The sequence below is a fragment of the Castor canadensis genome, chromosome 2 (genome assembly GCF_047511655.1).
Source record: "Castor canadensis chromosome 2, mCasCan1.hap1v2, whole genome shotgun sequence".
Classification (NCBI taxonomy): Eukaryota; Metazoa; Chordata; class Mammalia; order Rodentia; family Castoridae; genus Castor; species Castor canadensis.
In genome coordinates, this window is record NC_133387.1 from 188,983,835 (window position 1) to 189,005,337 (window position 21,503).

The 21,503-nt window shown below is 41.4% G+C and overlaps 1 protein-coding gene across 1 annotated transcript; it reads left to right on the forward strand.

The window, feature by feature from the left end:
• Positions 1 to 9,463: 9,463 nt before the first annotated feature.
• Positions 9,464 to 18,501, forward strand: Plet1 (placenta expressed transcript 1). Its single transcript, XM_020184124.2, has 4 exons — positions 9,464 to 9,704; positions 13,020 to 13,227; positions 15,089 to 15,150; positions 17,718 to 18,501. The coding sequence occupies exons 1-4, from the start codon at positions 9,521 to 9,523 to the stop codon at positions 17,918 to 17,920; spliced, it is 657 nt and encodes a 218-aa protein (XP_020039713.1). The 5' UTR covers positions 9,464 to 9,520; the 3' UTR covers positions 17,921 to 18,501.
• The last annotated feature ends 3,002 nt before the right edge of the window (positions 18,502 to 21,503 follow it).

Genomic DNA, 21,503 nt, shown 5'->3' on the forward strand with positions numbered 1-21,503 from the left:
CCAACAACCTTATGGGGTGGGTACTACCATTATTCCCATTTTATGGATGAGGAAATGGAGCAGCCCCACAAATTGGCCAGAGGCCACCTGGGTAGCAAATGGAGGTCCAGAGATACAAACACAGATACCACTCAGAGGCGCCATCTTTCGTTCCCCTACGTAGCAACTCCTTCTCATTGGTATGGACTATGATGCTTCCTTTCTGATGGCCGCTCCAATTTTCTGAACTCTCTTAGTTTCCTATTGGAATGTAAGCCTTCTCAAGTTAGCATTCACTTTTAATGGCGCTTTGGGACTGATATCAAGAGCATGAATGCTAACTGACAAATTGAAGAGTTTGAAACACCATGATATTTAGTATCTGCTATTTATTGGTTGTAATTAAAATCATAGTATTTCACATATCAGGCAATTTCTCTAGAGCAAGATCTTACAATCTCAGCACTTTTGGGGCCAGATAATTCTTTGTTGTAAGGATTGTCCTGGGCATTGCAGCACCCCTGGCCTCTCATTAGAATCTAGTTCCACCCCCTACCCTCAGATGTGGCCATTCGAGATGGCTCTAGACATTACCAAATGCCCCTTGGGTGGCAAAATCACTGCAAGCAAATACAAGAGGAATACAAGAGTAAGAAATGCAAGAGTAAGCAAATACAATGATAGTACTTATTCCCTCACAGTAAAGCAGCAAGAATGCTCACTTCTTCCTCTTAATAAAACAGCTCTTATTACTCATAGTTAATAAATGAGAGTTCCTGAGACTTGTTTGCAAAAGGCCCAGAGCACCAATTTCAGTACATCGAAACAATCTTCCTTTTGTGCCTGAGCCAAATCACTTTCTACATGCATCTGTAAACAGGATGCCAAGATCTAGTGGGACCCAATAACCATTAAAGCCTGGGTTCAAATTACAGTTCACAGCTTTTTACACCTTTTGTAAAGAGGTGAAGTAGAAATAAATATGTCAAAGTCCCATTGCTTTACCTACTATCCTTGCTCAATTCCCTCAGTGTCACAAGGCCTCAGTTGATGGTTTGTCTAGCATAGTTTGGTTCAACAGAGCTTGAACATAACCACTTCTTTCCCTTCTCCCATGGTCACCAGGCCCTCGAAAGCATCATGCATGTCTCATTCATTTTGTTTCCTCCACACTATTCAGAAGAGCAGTTCTCAGCTCTGCCTGCACCTGAGAAAACCTGGGGAGCTTTCAGAAAGGTTGATGTCCAAGGCTGCACATGAACGAAACCACAATCTCTGGTTTGAGAGCATGTATTATAAGTATTCAAGTATGCATTCATAAGAAAGCAATATATTATCTTTCTTGTACTTTTTATTGCCAAAAAATTGATATACTATTTGTGCCAATTCTAAAATTCTGATAATATTATATTAATCATAATTATGAATATGAATGACTTAAGTAAGTCAGTGTATCTCCAAATGGCATCTACTGTATTCTTAAGATGAACTTATTTCATTAGAATTTTTAATTTGAGGGTAGGAGGGGTACTGAGGCTTGAAGACTTCACGCTGTTAAGCAGGCACTCTTATCACTTGAGCCACCCCACCAGCCCAAAATTTATTTTTTAAGTTCAGTTTTCGTTTTAAAATATCTTTGATCTGTCTGGAGTCCACTCCAATGAGCAGACAGCATGTAAGAAGTTTATCTTTGAAGTGGCAATCCTCAACTGAAAGACATTTACAGACTTCAATTTTTTATTTCTTAAGTCCATGTTTCTCAACATTTAAAGAAATAGTGCTGCAAATAATTCTGAAATTAATGTATTAATAACAAATTACATAATTACATTTGTACAGGAGGCTAGAAACAGCCTAATTTGTTATCAGGAAACTAGATACTGTCATTTGTTTTTGTTCACAGGAAAGATAAGCTGCTTCTGTATACATAATGATATTTAAACATTGCTGCATAGTATAGAAGTAGTGCAAAAGGAAGAATCACAGTACACCATTAATGGCTGAAGATAGTAGCACTTCAGGCAATTAAATGAATTAAAGGATCTTCAAATGACAGTGAACAGAGAAAGTATGACTGGACACAGGGCTGGTTTTCAGTAGTCCTGCTGCAGTAATTAGGCCACCCTGCAGAAGTGTTCATGACCTCAGAACTTCATAAACCTCATGGGAGCAGGGTTTGTCTTCTTCTCCCATGGTCAACAACAATACTGAGCACAGAGATACTAGCAAACATTTGAAATAATGACCCTACCCTTTTATTGTGATCTTATTCTCTCTATCCTTTCTTTCCCCTGTATCATTAATTTCTTTCTTTTTAAATCTGGTATTTCTCTAAGATACTTGAAACCTACCTGAATAAGGTAGGGTATTAGAAAAATGACACACACTTTGCAAGAATTGAACATGAGGGAAATCCCATGAGTAGTATATGGGATTTTGGAGAAGTGTCTATATCACATCTTTGTCAGACCACCATGCTAACCTGCAGCTCATCCTGGGAGTTTCAGTTCGTGCCCCACTGATTAAACATTAGGGACACTGTGGTTGAATTTCTTGATAACATACTACCCTTTTCAAAGAAATTTCTAAACCTAGCTAAACAGGAACTAAGAGAACCCACACGTTTTCAGTCACTGACCTGGGCTTGCTTAGCTCTCTTTGGGGCCCTGCAATGAGTGGCTCTCAGATGAGAGTTCTTGCCCCACAGGCAGGAAGCCACTCCAGCGTGCAGACAGCATTCAGGCCTCCTCCTCCTCCTCATCCAGGGAGGCCTTTCCTCCTTCCTCTTCCTCCACTGAGCCCTCACTTCTCTTCCTGTCTCATTTCACTTCCTCACCACTAACCCCCTCTCTCACCTTCAACATTTCAAATTCTGCCTCAAAATGAATGAAATCAATTTCTGAGTTGGGGCAGGGGGACTATGGATTCTAAGATTGGAAGAAGACCTTGGCCACACTTCCTGAGACACAACCTTTCAGCTCCTCCTTTCAGCCACCCCTGCTTTGTGCAACAGTGACACAAGGCATTTCTGGAAGTTTCAATGCATAGTAAATCTCTCAGATACCTAGTTTCTAGACTTTGGATATCAGGAACCTAAAGAAGGTACCAATTTTTCCTTTTGGCAAATATGGACATTTAACAAATAAATGCAAGGAAGGAAAATCTGCCCTCTACAATCTACAATGAACAAAATTTCATTTTAAAAGGTCATTCTAACAAAATGTCAAAAATCTATGATATCAGAATAAAAGGCAAGTCTTAAAGTGGATAATGAATTTTTTTTGGCAGTACTGGGGTTTGAACTCAGGGCCTTGTGCTTGCTATTGCTTGAGCCAAGCCCCCAGCCCAAATTTTGCTTTCTTTTAAAAATTTTACCATTTTGCCCTTATTTCCATGATTCCACAAAAACAAGTGAAGAGTTTTTCAAGACTGTCACTAGCAGTTGGGCAACAACTGACTGTAAAACATTCCCTAAGGCAGCATGACCTCAAGCAGTTCATTCAACCCCCCAACCCTAGTCCACCGACTACTGATACGAACAAGGCAACGTAAATACCGTACTGTGCAGACCTCACTGTGTTCTTAACACATAACTTTGGGTTAAATGAAGTCCCAGATGGCACCAACAAAAAGTCTTGAGCAAAGGTATAACAATTAAGCATTCCAATAGTAAATTTCTAAAGTTCTATAAAATACAAAGAGACTAGGCAGGAGTCCCAGGTATTATGAAGCACACAGAGGCAAATTAAAACTAGAATGCTCTGTATCCTTACTGCATCTGGGTACAAAATGATAAGCAGAACAGATGCTTGTTAACCAGAGGGGAAACTCTGGCCAGAAGGAAGGAGCCAGGCTCTAGCCCTGTCTTTGCAACTAATGGGTTCTGTGGTCTTGGGCAAGCTGTTTCATCTTTCTGTTTTCTCAGTCATAAATAAGGGAGTAACATTAAAATGATTTCTGAGGGCCAATTCAGCTTGAAATTTTTTTCTTTGTTCTGCAGTGCTGGGGACTTTGCGCATGCTAGGCAAGTGCTCTACCACTGAGCCACGTTCCCTGACCCAAAAATTCTTCCTGTAACGTATAATAATTTGTTCTCGCTGAGAATGAGAAGGATGGCCTGCATCTTCTAAAACACTGCCCACTGTTATGTCTGAATCACTGTGGGATCCTTGAGCATAAACCCCACTGTTTATGAGAATTAACTCATAAACCAGCACCGCTGGACTTCAGCATCCATTGTGGGCAAAGGAAAGAGAGCAAAAGTTCTCCAGCTCCTTCTCCTGCCTGTTGGTCCTTCTTCAAGAGGAGCACAGTGACCTGCCATCAGGGGTAAAAACAACCACAGGGGGCCTGACTTTGTGACAGGTGTGTTACCCTCCTTTAAACCTGGACTTGATCTTGCAAGGTTGGCACTACTACCTCCACAATATGAAGACAACTGAGGCACAGGCAGGTTATGCACAGTCCAAGGTCACACCATGAACACAATCCAAACCAAGGCCTCTCAGTCTCTAACGCCTAAGCTCTCTTCCCCTTGTCACATCTGTCAAACTTTTGACACACTTAGGAGATAGGGTCAAAACCCCAGGGCACCTCATAATGGTTACCCCTGCCTCCATCCCTGTCACATCTGGTGAATTTAAGAGAATTTCTCTCTTAGACTTTGACTTTGGAAGACCATCTTTTCTCGTTTCTCTGATAACTGTCCTTCCCAGAGGGACCGATGAGATATGGACAGCTCACCAAGCTTTCTGTGGCATGAAGAGTCCTAGGATACAAACTCTAGGCGGACTGGCAAGTCCTTTCTGGCTAGAATCAGATTCTGGCTAGAATTGTTTTGTCAACAGCTGTCCCTGTCACCAGAAGACATTCCCTCTTCCCTACAGGCAATGCCAATGTTTCACACAGGTACTCTCTCCGACTGAGCTCCACATTGCAATAAATGAATGTAATAATTTCCTTAAATCAGAGTTTTTCCTTCCAAGTTGTTCCTCAGTCCCCCAATCCTCCGTTCCCAATTCATCAGCTGGCTTAGACTATTGTGTCCGTATCAGTAAGCAAGACTCCTGTACTTTATTTTGTCCTAATACACTGCCTTAATATGGTACAAATTAATGAAAGAAGGAAGGAAGGATGGAGGGAGTGAGGAAGGAATGTATGTTAAAAATCTACATTATGTCAGGCCCACCCCACCCCTCAAAATGACTTACATATATTTCTCACTTAATACATATAAAATATGTAAGTATGTCAATATTGTCCCAATTTCCAGAAGAGGAGATGTTGACTGGAGATGTAGTTCAGTGGTAAAATCCACATGTTGCATGCTTAGGGCCCTGGAATTGATCCCTGGGCCACCCCATTCTCCCATAAGAAACCTGGAAGCTAAAGCTTAATAGGTTAAAAACTCTCCTAAAGCCAGGATTCTGAACAGATCTAAAGTCCTATCATTGTTTTCAATCACATGCCTTCTACTACCCCAACTTGCCTATGCAGTATATTATATAAATAAAAAATTTATTGAAATATAATTCACATACTATAAAATTCAGCTCAGTGGTATTAGTATGTTCACAAGGTTATAACATCATCACCACTGTCTCCCCAAAAAGTAGCCCTAAACCAATAGGTAGTCACTTCCCTTTCACCTTTTCCCCCCTAGTCCTTGGCCACCACTTTCTGGCTATGTGGATTTGCCTACTTTACATCTTTCATATAAGTGAAATCGGACAGGAAATAGTCTTTTGTCTCTGGCTTCAATCCACGTTGTAGTGTGTATCGTACTCTATTCCTTGTTAGATCTGAATGATAGTGCAGATGTGCCACATTTTGTTTTATTCATGAATTGATAAACACTTGAGTTCTGTTTTGGGGTATTATGAATAATGCTTTTATAAACATTCATGTAGAAGTTTTTAGGTGCGTATATGTTTTCAATTCCCTTGGATAAAATACCCAGAATTGGAGTTTCTGGACCACACAGAAATAACTCTGTGTTTAACTTTTTGTTGGTGTTGGGCTTTGCTATGTAGCCCAGGCTGGCCTTGAACTCACAATCCTCCTCCCTCCACCATCTCAGTGCTGGGATTACAGACCTGTGCCACCCCACCCAGCAAAAACATTTCTGGAGATCGAACTCAAGGCCTTGCGCTTGCCAGGCACTCTTCTTCTTGAGTCATGCCTCCAGCCCTCTATCTACATTTAACTGTTTTAAGAGACACTGAATTTTTTCCAAAGTGGAAGCATCATTTTACATTCCTGCCAGCAATGCATGAGGGTTCCAGTGTCTCTGCATCCTTGCCAATACTTGTTATTATGTGTCATTTTCATTACAGTCATCCTAACGTCTGGAAAGGGGTATCTCATTATACTTTTCATTTGCATTTTCCTAGTGACTAATGATGTTGAGTGTCTTTTCATGTGCTATTGGCTATCTGTATATCTCAAAGTATTCAAATCCTTCGCTCATTCAATCAGGATATTTGTCTTTTTATTACTGAGTTTCAAATGTTTTTTATATATTCTGATAGTGGACCCTTATCAGATATATGATTTGTAAATATTTTCTCCAATTATGTAGGTTATCTTTTCAGATTCTTCATAATGACTTTTAAAGAACAAAAGCTTTTAGTTTTGATTAAATACAATTTATCTCTTTTTTCCTTTGCTTACTTTTGCTTTAGGCATTACATCTAATAAACTATTGTCCAAACCAAAGTCATGAAAATTTATATCTATATTTTTTTTCTAAGAGTTTTACAGTTTTACATTTAAGTCCTTGATCTATCTGCAATTAATTTCTGCATGTAGTATGAGGTATACAGGTCCAACCTCATTCTTTTACATGTGGATATCCATTTATCCAACACTGTTTATAAAGAAAGTATTCTCCCCCCCCCATTGAGTTGTCTTGGCTCCCTTGTCAAAGTCACTTGCTCAGGGATAGAGATGTAGCTTAATGGAAGACCACTTGGGTAACATGTATGTGGATCTGGGTTTGAGGCCTGGGTTCCATCTGAACTTCTGAGCTCTCAATTCTACTCCATTGATCCATATTATGAATACTATGCCAGTACCACACTGCCTCCATTACTATAGCTTCGTTCTAAGTTTTAAAACCAGAAAGTGTGAGTACTCCAACTTTATTTTGTTTTTCCAAGATCATTTTGGCTATTCTGGATCCTTTGTCATAGTTTTCAGTACAGTATTTCTCATTTAATTTATTCAGTTGAGCTGTGAAACTAACTGACACTTCCTCCAGCCAATTCAAATCGATCTTACTGATATTGTTTTAGTTATTGGACTTTTCAACTGAAGAATTTCTATTTGTTTCTTTCTTTTTTTATCATTTCTGTCTCTTTATTCTTTATTTGATGATACGTCACTCTTTGGATATGACTTCTTCTGGTTCATTAAATATATTTATAAAACTGAGTTAATGTCTTTGTCTAATAACTCCAACAACTGGGTTTCTTCAGGACCAGTTTATGTTGACTGAGAGTTTTTCCTTCTGTTTGGGCCATATGTTCTTAGTTTTATTATTATTATTGGTATTGGTATTTTGGGGTTTATTTGTTGTGATGTGTCTTGTAGTTTTGCTTTGTTTTTAGCACTGGGAATTGAACCCAGGGTCTTGCTCACAGTAGGCAAGCACTCTACTAATGAGCTATCCCCAGCCCTGTCTTATAATTTTTTGTTGAAAAATGAACATTTAAAAAATGTAACATAGCATCTGTGAACACCAGATTCCCCTCCTCAAGGCATTTGGTGTTATTCGTTGTTTGCTATTGCTGCTGTTGCTTCTGTTTGTTTGGTTTTGACTTTCTCAGATTAATTCTGTAAATTCTGTATTCTTTATCATGTGTGACCCCTGAAGTCTCTGCTCGGTAAACTTAGTTGTCTGCTGATGAATAGACAGAAACTTCCTCAAATCTTTCAAAGCAGGAAGTCTGTCAGTCTTCATTAAGTGCTTCTCTGTGTGCATGTTAGGGCAGGCCTGCACTGGCCAGGCCAGCAGTTTTACAAGTCTGCCTCAGCCTCCACTTCCTACTTGGGCAAAGTCTCAAGACAAGTGAAGGGCACTGGTTTCTTGGGCCATTCTTAGGCATGTGACTATGCCTGCCCATGCACATGGTCTTCTAGATTCCTATGAATTTGAGCTCAAAGTTTTCTATGAACATCTCATTCCTCGGGTTTTTCTTTTATGTTTGTTTGTTTACCTGTTTTTACTCATTTTCTTGTTGTGCTCAAATAGAATTGTTGCCTCAAGAAACTGCAATGTTTAAAAATTCCCACTGACTGTATTTGACAACCACATTGTCAATAAAGCTGTTGACACAGAAGGTTCTAAGTCTGATCAAATAGAGACATTTCTGAGAATGCAGCTTTACAGGCAACTTCCAAGTGGGTCACACAGTTCTCTGCGAATGAGGCTTTCCAAGCCCATGCTAACCCCTTCTATTGGCTGGTAGTTTTCTGATCTTCACAGCTACCATAGTTGCAAGGTTCTCAGTTTCCAAGGCAACCATGCAGATGGGGTGAGGGAGTGGACTAGACAACTTAAAAACACCACAATGCTCAATGTTTTCAATGACATCCAACTAATATTTATTAAATAAATGTTTCCACATTGTTTAGAAAACTTTGGTTAATTTCTAGAGTTCTGAAAAAGTTGCTGTTGACCATTTTTGCCAGCATTCCCACTGCTTTTACGAAGGAGTGAATTTTTCAGAGATCTTCATTCTACCACTCTCTAACTACTTCTCTTGAACAAACACTTTAAAATATTACCCTAATTCAATCCTACATTTGCTTTTGTTTTCTTTTTACTCATACTTCTTCCTTCTTTTTTGCTTCAGTGAGTAAATTACTAAAAACCTATTTTAAAAACCTATTTTCTGATTTTTGGTAGTTTCCTTGTGCTGTAATGCTATGGAAGAAAGTGTCAAGAACAGGGTGGATCTAAGCTGTTTATATTTCTTTTCAAAGAAAGAAATATAAATACAGATACAGTCTTTGTAATTCTATGCTAGCCATGAAATTACCTGGAAATTGGATAGATGCTCGATTAAGTAGGATCAGAAGACAATATGTACTATTCCAAGAAAAGAAGGCTTCAATGCCTGAGTTTCCTGCGGGGAGAGGAGCAGACTTCCCAGACAGAGTAGGTTTGGGATTATTGCTCAACTCTGAATGTCACTTTGCTGGTGAAATTCTCAACAGTTTCTCAGCAGCTTCCTTCATATGCAGATGTGAGAAGAGTGAAAGGCATATTTTGTACAAACCATAATTTTCACATTCCCCTTCTTGAGCAAAACTGGAATTGGTAAAGGATCATTGGTGACAGGTAAGTCAAGACTGGTGATTTACTAGTGATTTCTTGGGCCAAATTCCAGAAGGCAGTGTATTTTTCAGAGGGGTGGGAAGAAGATTTGCATGTGTGACATCACCCAATGCTCCAGTCCCAGAGCATATAAACAGAAAGCGAGTCAGTCTTCAGTCTCACTGGTGCCAGACTCAGCAACCCAAGCACATCAAGACCATGGCACTGCTCCATTCCATGCTGCTACAACTGGGGCTGTTTCTCTACCTCGGACTACCCTTTTCTTCTGCCATCTCTACAAATTCTAGTGACAACTGCATGATCTTTGATAAGGCCTTTACCAGTCACAACCCAGGCATCAAAACCAACCCAAGTGTCTTTGGAAGCAACACAAGCTACACAGGTAAATGAAAGCCACACTTTTTGCTGTCCTCTGTCTCTGTGAGGTGTTTATCAGAATTCCAGAACAACACCTTTTCTGCACTGCTCTCAGTTACACAAAATATGTGTTTCTGAACCAGATGGGAAATGGGGGAATGAAAAGATGTGAGAGGGTGGAGAGGACTCTTTCTGCAAGTTTCCTGTGCAAACCTGAATCACAGGAGGCATAAAGTTCCAATGCCCAGATCACATGGGCCTCAGCAAGCAAATTCTCTGACTTGAATAAAATGGACATTTTATTATTTTAAGGGATCATAACTGCATCACAGTATGCCGTCTTTTCACATCCACTTGACAAAACAGTTCCTCTGTTCCTCTATGTACACTGCATAACTCCAGAGGGACTACTGGCATTTAGTCAGTCTGTGAGCAGAAAACGTTGTAAGCTGCCCACCTTATATGTGAGGAGCCTGGCTCCTGGCATTTTGGCTTACTCAGTGTCCCACTGCCATTAAGTGACAGACCTGGCTCTTAAATCTTGGTCTTTTCATTCTTAACCCAGTGCTTTTCTTAGAAGTACCTGGTGAATATCTTATAAATACCCCTTTGGGGAGCCGCCAAATCAACCAGTCAAGGAATATGCTTTCTAATTAGTTTTACAACAGCAGCAACAAGATTTGACGTGGTGCTTTATGGATTGAGGAGCTGGTTTTCTTTTGTTTCGTTGTTGTTGTTGTTTTTCTGTACTGGGGTTTGAACTCAGGACCTTGCATTTGCTAGGCAGGCACTCTACCCCTTGAGCCATTCTATTATGTATGAATGCACTTAGTTCTCATACTAATCTATGAGTTAGATCACTTTATCGTTTCCATTTTGTAGATGAGAAAACAGGCACAGATGTTAAATGGCTTGCTCAGGTCACAGAGCTATAGAAATGGTGGGACTGGGATATGTCCCAGCTCTCTAGCTTCAGAGACCCTGCCCTGAACATCTGTCAAATATGAGAGCCAACACTTCTTACTACATGCTGGATAGTGCTCTAAGGACAAGTGCTATCAACTTCCCAATTTACAGATGAGAATTGAAGCATGCAGAAGTTAAAATTTTACCCAAAGTCACTAGAATGTAACACAGCTAACATTTTAACCTAAATAACACGCTAGTTTCATCCAGTTTCAAAGCCTTTCTTCTTATTCCTATGCCATCCTGCCTCTCTTAGAAAGTCTAACCAAATTTTGCAGAGACCCCTGGGGTAACACTCATAGTTTACAGATTCCCCCCATCACTAGGTGAACCACCTGCTTATGGCATAGCTTCACACACTTAACCTGCTTATCCTTTTTTTTTTTTTTTTTGTGGTACTGGGTTTTGAACTCAGGGCCTACACTTTGAACCACTCCATCAGCCCTTTTTTGTAAAGGGGTTATTCAAGATAGGGTCTCACGTACTATTTGCCCAGGCTGGCTTCGAACCACCATCCTTCTGATCTCTGCCTCCTGAGTAGCTAGGATTACAGGTGTGAGCCACTGGCACCCAGCTTTCTTTCTACTTTTTCCTGGAGACTGCCACTATGCACTTCGCTTGTCCCACAGCCTCAGGAAGTAGATCTTGTTCTACCAGGGCAGGGAGGATAATCTTGTAATTCAAGATGAGTAGCAGGTAGGTATCTGTGTGACCTGGGGAATCAAAAGGCATTACAGCAAGACAGATTACAGGTCCCTTATGTAAGATAACACATCACAAGGCGAAAGTGGGAGAAAGAGAATTCTGCCAGGTGAAGGTACTGGGGAGACAAGGGAGCCTTCTGACATGAGGGAGATGGGAGACAGGAGAAGAAAGACGCAAGAGATCTGGGAGGTGAAAGGGCAGTGACAGCAGCATCACATGGAACCAGTAAGATGGAAAGGATGGGGAAAAAAAAGCACTTGGGTTTCTGAATGCCTATGCATGCCATGCACTTTTATCAGATTCCATTTCAGAAGTGAAATGTGTGCAAGCCCTGTGGTACTCTTACTCACAATAGGAATGCTTTCATCTTAGGGTCAAAATCCTCTGCCCATGGGAGTAGAAGAGACAGATTCCACATCTGCAAGTATAAAGCAGGCTCCACAAATGCCTTGTAGAATGTCCTTCCCAGGGCTTAGGCCTTCTGAGGACTCTGAGTAAATGTTCACCCAAGCCAACCACCTTTCCTTATATTGGTTTTGAAATTTTTTTCCATTTCAGCATTGTGTCAACATTGGTAAGCCATGTATAAATAGTTTGGCAACTCCCAAGAGACAACTGGGTCCCTTTGTTATCATGGAAAGAAACTCTTAAAACAAAGCTATGCGTGGTGGATCGTGTCTGTAATCCCAGCACTTGGGAGTTAAAAAGGGTTGCAGATATGGCTCAGGTGGTACAGTGCCTGCCTAACAAGTGTGACACCTTGAATTCAAACCCCAGTACTGCCAAAAATAAATGTGTGTGTGGAGTGATTAAATGAGCAGCAAGAAACCAGACTGTTCATAAGTGTTAGAGCAAGAATTCAGACCCAGAACTGCCTGGTCTCATTGAGCTACGTGATCTGCATTCTCTGCTTTGTGAAGAAGCCTTTGAAGGAATCTCCGATGGCTAAAAGACCTCTGGAGAGAACACAGCCTGGCATTGAGAAGGGGACTCTTCTAAGGGAGGAAATGGAGAGGCCGAAATATTTTCTTGAAATGCCCTCCTTATTACACATCAGAATGCTGAAATTAGCAAGTATCAGCAAGATTCCCAGTAAGTGTAGGCCAAGCTGGGTCACAGGGGGAGACTCATCTGAGTGAAGATTAACCCTAAGGGCTTATTTGACAGCTTAGACCATGCTCCCTTCCCACACCTTCAACACAGAGACCAAGAGAATCAGTAGGATCAGGGCTTTGCTTTACCTGGTGACAGTGTCATGTATGTTCATGGAGCATTTCTCAGGTCCCACCTGACCCTTTCACATGCATCCACTATCCCTGCACTCCCCCTGGGAGGAGGGCCCACCAGCCTTACCTCCTACCTGGCAAAAAGGCTCCAGTCAGGTCGAGATTCATTCTTGGGACCTCACCTCTAGTATGTAGCAAAACTACAGCTAGAGGATAGGTCTTTGTCCACATTTCACTGTAGAAATCTGGAAAGCACCAAGAAGAAAATAAAAATCATCTATAATCTCACTACTGAGAAATCACCATGGTTAATATCTTGTATTTTCCTGTACTATGCATACCACTCTGTAACTTTCTTTTCTCACACTTCATTAGACTTCACAGCCCTTATCCCCTGGCTCCACTAACAGAGGACTGATTGCTTCTTCCCCCTTTCCTCCTAGTATGGGTTCCTGTGAATAGCAATGTCAGCACTGTGCTCCTGCAGGCCCTGGACAAGAACCACAACCCGGTGGGCACCTGGCAGGAAGCCCACGAGGAATGCAACAATGGCAATGGTGTCCTGTATCATGTGACTTACCTAAACAGCTCATTCCTCCAGGTCCACTGGATAGTTCCTAATTCTGAGGACATAACTGGAGTGGAGCTGCAGTAAGTACCTCGCTTTGCTTTAGGCATTTAAATTTTTATTTGGGCTTTTATGAAGTTTTACATTGACCCAAGAGGACTAAAACCACAATCCAGATATGACATGGAGAATCCAGCAGAGGCACTTCCTTTCACTATCCTCTGTCATGCCTTTTATATGTAGGAATACACATACACACAAGCACACACTCATACACCACACAGACACACACACACACATACACACCTTAACAGATACCATATCACATCAGTTACGCTCAACACAAACAGAAAGAACTGGGTGCCCTTTTTCTTTCAAATTATCTATATTCAGAGCCAGGACATATCTCAAGTGAAAAGAGCATATGCCTAGCAAGTGTGAGACCCTGGGTTCAAACCCCAGTACTGTCCAAAACAAAACAAATTTTCTACAAACTAAAGAATCATTTTTAACATATATATTCATTTTGGTAATGGCTTGCTCAGGGAAAGTATGACAGTTGTATGGTAAAACTTGTTTCCCAGTGTCATAGAAAAGGGGTAGGCTTGATTCACCGACAAGCCTTCCTCCCACTTAGGGATTTGATACCAGGTTTGTTTTAGGAACCAAGCATGTGAGGCATCTATGTTTCCAGACTGTCATTTTGCACTCAAAGGGCAATTCTGACCGTGGGGCTGTGTTCACCGTGAACAGCCTAGTGTCTGGAAGCTGCTGACACTGCTGTCGCCATCCTCTCCCCTCTCTTGCCATGCTCTGGGCCTGGTCGTACTTAGCTGGCTTTGGAGGAGGTACCATGATACCCACAGATTGACATCCAAGAGCAGACTCCAGAGGGGATCTGTTTCTATTCCAGACTCACAATGCCAGCAGTTGTTTAGAAGCCAGCCAAGGCTAATCAGAGCTAGGACTTTCCTTTCATCTCACCTCATTAAAGCCTCCACACTCATGCAACAACAGATCAAAGAACAAACAACAGCACTCTGCTAGAGAAACAGCATAGTCCACTGATGACCTGTCTCCCATCCCATCCCGATTTGTACACCTGCAGTGACACACTAGTCTCTCAGCTTGTTCACAATGTGTACACCCGTGGCCTTGATCAGCAAAACTGACTCAAGGGGAGGAGGACACAGGAAGCAGGGAGCACCACTATGCTGGGTACTATGCTGAGTAGGGCACCAAGGGGATATGAAGAGGTCCCAGCCCCCAGGACTTCACAGTGAGGTTGAGGGGCCAGGCCCATACAGAAATAATTGCAGAGGTGAAACATCACCTAATTAATTAACTAATTAGTTGATCCTTCTTTTAAAATGTGTCTCTCTGAAGATGCTATAAATGCCACCAGAGCAAGAACCAGGCCTTCTGGTGATCAAGTATAGTGATTGTCACATAGTGTCCTTTTGTTAATTATTTGTTGAATATATAAACAAGAAACTGAAACTATAATAGACTCAGGTCAACAATCATTAAGTACCTACAATGTATCAGATATGATCAAGAAGTCAGCCCTCCAGTAGGGAGAAAGGCTTGTAGCAATTCAGTGCAGTAGGGGTCATGGCTCCCTGATGGAGATCATCATCTGGGTTAATGACAATAGGGAAAACCACTTCATAGAGAAGGCTACCATTGAGTCTATGGACAGCTATAACCAAGATAGGTGATACAGGCAGCAGGCCCAGCCTGTCTGGAGTAAGACCATGGAGGAGCTTAGTGAAGACAATATAAAACAGACTAATCTTTAATTATCTGCTCATTGGGACATAGGAAAAGCAGGCACTGAGATTAAGAGGGCATGGTGTTCCAGAAACGCAGGGATGTGAGCTGAACTTGGGTATTCCACAGATGTGACCCTCACCCTACCTCTCATTGATTTGCCCTCCACAGAGCCTTCATTGTCAATCTCAACCGCACTGCTACATTTTCTTCTGTGAAACTGGGAAATAAAGGTGAGTTTCTTATAGCCCATTTGTATATCTGGCAGTAAACTCAGCTTGCAAAAGTTCTTTGTGGGTACCCTCAATAGAAAGGATCACGTACCCAGATATCAGTGGAGTCTCCCAGCACCTTGGAGCCTTCATAAGTTTTTCCCAACCTGTTGTCCCATGCCTTTGAAAAACAAAGCCCTCCCCAAGCAAATTCTCAGAAATTTTCATGGTTACCTGTGGCTCTAAGCTCCTGCTTCCCTGGGAGCTATTTCTATTTGATAGAGATCAATATGAAAATCAATATCCCCCTCAATTTCCACAAAGAATACCCACTCACACTGTTATGCCCACCATTTTGGCCAGTGGTGTGCAAAGTGGGCCCAATGGAAAACTGAAAGAGAAGCACGAGGGGCCATTGTGTATATAGGCAGCTTTATTCCCATCAACAACACAGCAGACTGTACAAGGGAAGGAGAGACAGGGGCAACCTGCTGTCTCTGCCTCTTAGAACCCCCAAAAAACAGTTACACAGTAGCTTGGGCTCATAAACATATACCCTGTTACATAAGCCGGGGCCTGAGGGCACAAGGTTAGGTTTCCACTGTTATACCTTCAAGGTTGTGCTGTTCCCAAAACAGCATTCCCAGGGCTGTGCCTCCCTCCCTTCAAGGTTGTAACTGAGAATATGGTCTCCACTCACACAAAGCCTTCATTGTATGCAGTAGACTTTAACCACAGTTTTAAAGGGGATGAGGTGAGAGGGGAGAAGCTGCACAAAAAATGATTGATACCAAAGAAAGATCAATAATTTCATTCGTTCTTAAAGTGGCCACTGCTACTGCTACCACTGGTAGTTTCCACTGGCTTTTACAGGCTGTAGCACTCAACTTCACACCTTCCTGAGCTTCCTCATCCTTCTTCTCCCTTTGTTGTCTCTTTCCTTTTCTCTTACCTCTCTGGAGGGAACTAAAACAAATTCAGAAAACAAGGTACAGAAAAAAATAAGCAACTTGTGTAAGACTACACAGAAAGTCTAGCAAAATGAGGTCTCTAGTTCCACATCTTAGGCTTATTTCCACTTTTCTTAGCCTTACATTAAAACTAAAGAACTGACTGTAATGAAGTTTTTAAATGCAAGATTCAAACCCATTAGCCTGTCTCAGTGTCCAAGTAACAGGACTTCCTCGTGACCTGGAACACTGAAAGACATCGCATGCTACCTATTTTTCTACCAGTCAAGCATTGTGAAATGTGCTCAAAGGGGATAATTATTTCCAACAATAAATCTTACAGTGATTATGATTAATGAAACTATTATATGAAAGTCTTAACTGTTTCCTTGGTGGCTTTGCCTCTGTGAGAAGGCTGGGGTGTTATTTTTCTTCCTCAAGGACATAAAATGAACACTTGTATAAATTCTAAGAGGGGGAGAAAATGTTTATTTCTAATTTTAATAGCTCTATGCTAATAAAATTGAGAGTTTAAAAGAGAGAGAAAGAGAGAAAGCCTGGGTATGGTGGTACAGACCTGTAATCTTAGCACCCTGGAGGCTGAAACAGGAGGATGGAGAAATTGAGACAAGCCTAGGCTACATAGTGGGACCCTATCTGAGAAAGAGAATCAGAGAAGAAAAGAGAGAAGGGAAGAAAAGAAAAAGAGACAAGGTTTGGTGTACACACCTGCAATCCCAACACTTGGGAGGCTAAGGCAGGAGGATGGAGGATTCGAGGCTAGCCTGGGCTACATAGTGAGACCCTGAGTTGTGACTCCTGGAATACCAAAGAAATATTTGTTCTAGGGAAATGCTAAATGAGATGAGACAATGCCACTGAACTAAAAGGCATCCTCCAGGCAGACAAAAGGCTACCCAGGGCTGGTAAATCACTGGATGTTTTCCTTCTTCCTCTTCCTTGTAACCAGAGTTTTAAAGGGGACCCCTCTATGATCCAGTCAGACCCTTGAATTGTCTGAGTCCCAAGCTCTAGTGTTCCAGGATCAGCCAAGTCCCCTATCCCCCAGAATATAGGTCTGGCTTTCTCTACTTCTCTGAGAGATAACCTCAGAGAACTAATGTCTGGTCAGATCCCTGCATGTGAAAATGGCCTGTACCTCACAAACCAGAGAAAGGGAGTCAGGAGTCTGGATAAGGCATCTTTCTACTAACTGTAAAGCAGGAATGGTCATACTTAGGTGTAGATGATACTGAGTTCCTATAAACCCTTGAAATTAGCATGAAAAACATTAAACTGTGCTATTCAGGATCTATTTATAGTGGTTAATCTAATATTATGGACATGAAATTTTTGAGGGCAGACTAGCCACCCCATAATAAATTCAGCAGTTGTATAAATTCAGTAGGTCTCCCCCTAACCTCAAAGGACTGTGCAGACCTTAAGGCTAAAGGCTTACTTGTGTTACTTAACACTCTGGCCCCCTAGCAGTTGACCTCTGTACACACCTAGCACTGGAGAAGTACTGATTGAATTTGCTCCTGAACTCAGGCTCTGGCATTCTCTCAGATTAGCAGCTGCTTCTAGTCCCCAGCCTCCACCCAACAGAGGCTCTGATGCTTATTGTTTGTTTTCCAGAAACAACCACAACCTTGACCTCCACCACCAGCACTTTCAGAACCAATCCGACCACAACCAAAACCACCCGGACCCCAGCCAAGACTACATCAACCCCTGCAACGACCACACCCAGTAGCTTGGCTGTCACAGCTTTCAGCAGCCCCATTGTGGGTGCTATTCATATCCTGCTCATTTTTCTTACCAGCAACCTCCTCTTCTAAGGGAAACCAGGGAAGTAGCTCTCCCACCTCCACTACATCCCCTCGCTCGGCTTCTGGGCCGGTTATGTGTGTGAATGAAGGCATGTGTTCTCAAATATGCAACTCCACTGCCACTCTTGGGTGGCCTTAGGTTACAGATGTTCAACTGGATTTTTCAGGGCACAAATTACACTCACTGTTCTGTAAATTCTTCAACCTGGCCTAATTGTATCCTGGAGTCTGCCTCTCAGTCTAACATGTTGACAGCCAGTCTGAACTTCTGTTGATTGCCAAAGGATTCTTCTGCCAAAGGATGCTCTTTCCAGAGAATGAATCCTTCCTTGCTTTCTAGATGATCTCAGGTTTCTGAGCAAACTCACTGAGTTTATGTGGAACTCCTGTGACTCTGTGACTCTAGGAGGAAAGGGAAAAGGAGAAACAGCCCTGAGGCTACTGACAGCTTCCTGTTTTATCCCCACCAGTAGGTTTTGAAGGGCAAGAGAATGTGAAGGCACCATATCTGAGTAACTATGATAGGAAAAATGATGCTAGAAAGGCACTTTTTCCTAAGTCATACAAATAAATGATACTTTGAACAAGAATATGAATGTGTTAAATTCAAGGATAATTCTTTAATGAGTGAGAAAAATACATAGAATGTTCTATAATTTTATTCACTTATATATTAAAAAATTAATGGGATGGTGAGTGTGTGTATCTTCAAGGCCAGACCTATGGGTAAATTTATCTCAGTTTTCCGCAAATGCAAACTGGTCATTTTCCCCAATAGTACTTTCCACTAAGAAAGGATGTGGAGAGGGGATTATGAGAAGCCTATGAGAACTGGACATAAGCAAGGCGAGATGCAGCTCAACTGCTTTCATCTGTAGGCCAAGATTGGCACAGCCCTGGCCAGCAGAACAGCTGCTTTTCCTAAATTGTTTATGTTCAGAGAAGCAGGAACACAGGTTTCACCTGTTACCATGTCACACCCCTCCCTGAGAACTGCTGCTCCACCCTGTTTACCACTGGGTACAAAAGACTCACTGAAGGAGGATTCCAGGCTTTTGCTTTGGAGGCTTTGTTTTGGGGATTTTTGCTTTTTGCTTAAGGGTTTTGCTTTTGACTTTCTGAGGGGGAAGGCTTTTTGGTACAGGAGGCTTTTGGAAGGAAAAAGAATTGTTAAAGGGAAAAGATTGTTGAAGGAAAAAGAATCGCTAAAGGGAAATTGCTAGCAAGCCTGAGGACTGAAACTTTAAGAAAGCTAAAGAGAGAACGTGGGACAGAGCAAGTCTGCACTGAGAACTTTATACATAGCCTTTAGAAAAGCTAAGCTAAAGAAAAGCTACAGAGAACATGGGGCAGTGCAAGTCTGAGGACCAGGACTTTAAGAGTTATGCATATGCAGTTTTTAGGCACCGTTGTTGTTTGCAAGTTTGAGCACCAAGGCTTTAAGAAAGCTAAAGAGACAGTGCAAGTCTGGGGGCAAAGACTTTGAGAGATTATGCTAAAGAACAGCTAAGAGAAAACATGGGACAGAGCAAGTCTAAGGAAAGAGGTTTTAAGCAAGGTTTTAAGGAAGACTTTAGAAGCAAGGTTTTAAAGAACTGTAAAGGAGTAAGGCCCTAAAGAATAAAGATAGAGAAAAGAAGCAATGAGGGCTGTGCTTCTCCACCCAAATGCCCAACACACCTGATCCACTTTCTGTCTGTCCATCTATACTGTGTGTCTTTTCTGCATCTCCAGTCGCCCTCTGCCCCCCCCCCCCAGTTAGGTTCTATAATAACCAGGAGCTAGAGAAAGCTCTCTCTAACAAAGGAGTGAGAGAAAAAGCTTGCTCCAAAATGGGAGAAATACAGCATTTAGAGTACAGTGGAAACCAAAAGAAAGCAAGGTACCTCCAGTGGTAAGCTTATAACAAACAACAAAGTTTTCTTTTAATGATTATGCTAAATTCCAAGATGCTAACATTTTATGACCCCTAAATTATGTGGCTTTTAAGAGTTCTGACTCTGTTCTTCCCTCTCCCCCTTAGAACACCTTGTGATGCTCCTCATCACTTCCTGTTGTGTATAACTAACGCACAAAGTCTCCTATGCAGATATCCAGTGCACTTATTTGCAAATGCTTGACTTAATTGGGTAACTGCCATAGAGACAAGTTGGCTATGATTTTTTTCTAGTCACTGGAATCAACTAAGCAACTAATTCTCCCACTCAAAGTGGCACACTCCTAAACTCTTCAGAATGCTGCTGGAGATCGATTCCACATCAGCCTGAAGGAGCAAGAATGCCCCCCCAAAAAAGCTGAGAAATTTTGTGAGATGAGGAAAAGCCCATAAATGCCCATTTTATCAACATGTATCTTATACTGTATGACTTAATAGTAAATACCTTAAGAAATAACTTGGCTTTGGTATTACAAAAATTTTTGCTTAGCTAATATTTTCACGCTCTCCCCTTAGAAAAAGTATAAAAGGACTTTTACCACAGCACTATAATTCACATAAACAACACATTTCTTATCTACTTAATATCTATCCAACACTGCCCCAGGCTCATTTATCAATAAATATTTATTAAACATCTACTCCATACCAAATACCATTTGGGGCTTTTGAACAAAGCAAAGTTCCCTTCCCCAATGGAACCCCATCTAAAAATACCCTTGTAAAGTCATCATTTATCAAACATCTTCTATTTGCTGATACTGTTATGTGTTTTCACATGTGCCACGGGTAAAGTCCTCATAAACATGCACTACCTGAAGTTGCCTGGCAATTCTCTACATTTTTAAATAAATATTTATTAGGATATATTTGTTGTACGGGGGAATTCACTGTGACAATTCCAAATAGGTTTATATTGTACACTGGTTAGATCACCCTCGCCATCTCTCCCCGTGCCCCCTTCCTGCCCCACTTAAAGCAATTGCAAAAGGTTTCTTAGTTCTATTTCATATAAGTATATGAAATCCATCAACCATATACCCTCACCTTCATTTCCTTCATTCACCCTCCCCCCTCCCACAAGTAACCACACAGACACACACACACACATACTGTATCTGTTTTACAATCCTGTCTTTCATTATTAATCTTTAAGTTGCTGTTCAGTGGGGTTTCTCAATGTATCCCCGCTGTGAGTGTACTTTACTTTGGTCCATTCAACCTCTTTCGTTGCTTTCCCTTACACTTTTATCTCCCGACCGCATTTTTCAACAGCTTTCAATACATATCCTTATATTCTCTACCTTCATAGATGTTATGTTTTAAGATAGTGTTGATGCTCTATCATTCTCTTTTCCTTTCCTTCCTTTCCCAAGTTCCATAGTATTCTCTACATTTTTAAAGGTAAGAAAACTGAGGTTCAGAGAAGTAATGTAACTGGTTTAATCACAAAGCTAGTTAAGGGGCAGGAATGCAGACCTGCTCTAAAGAGTCTGCTTTCCCATTCAACCACAATGCTCTGATCTGAACTGGCTGAGTGATGAAGGAAAACAGCACCTGCTGCTTCACTGAGTGATGATGTAATTAAAACAGTAGCATTAATGGTAGTCATAGCCATTATTCTAATGTGTCCCAGAGTACATCTCTCGAGTTCAT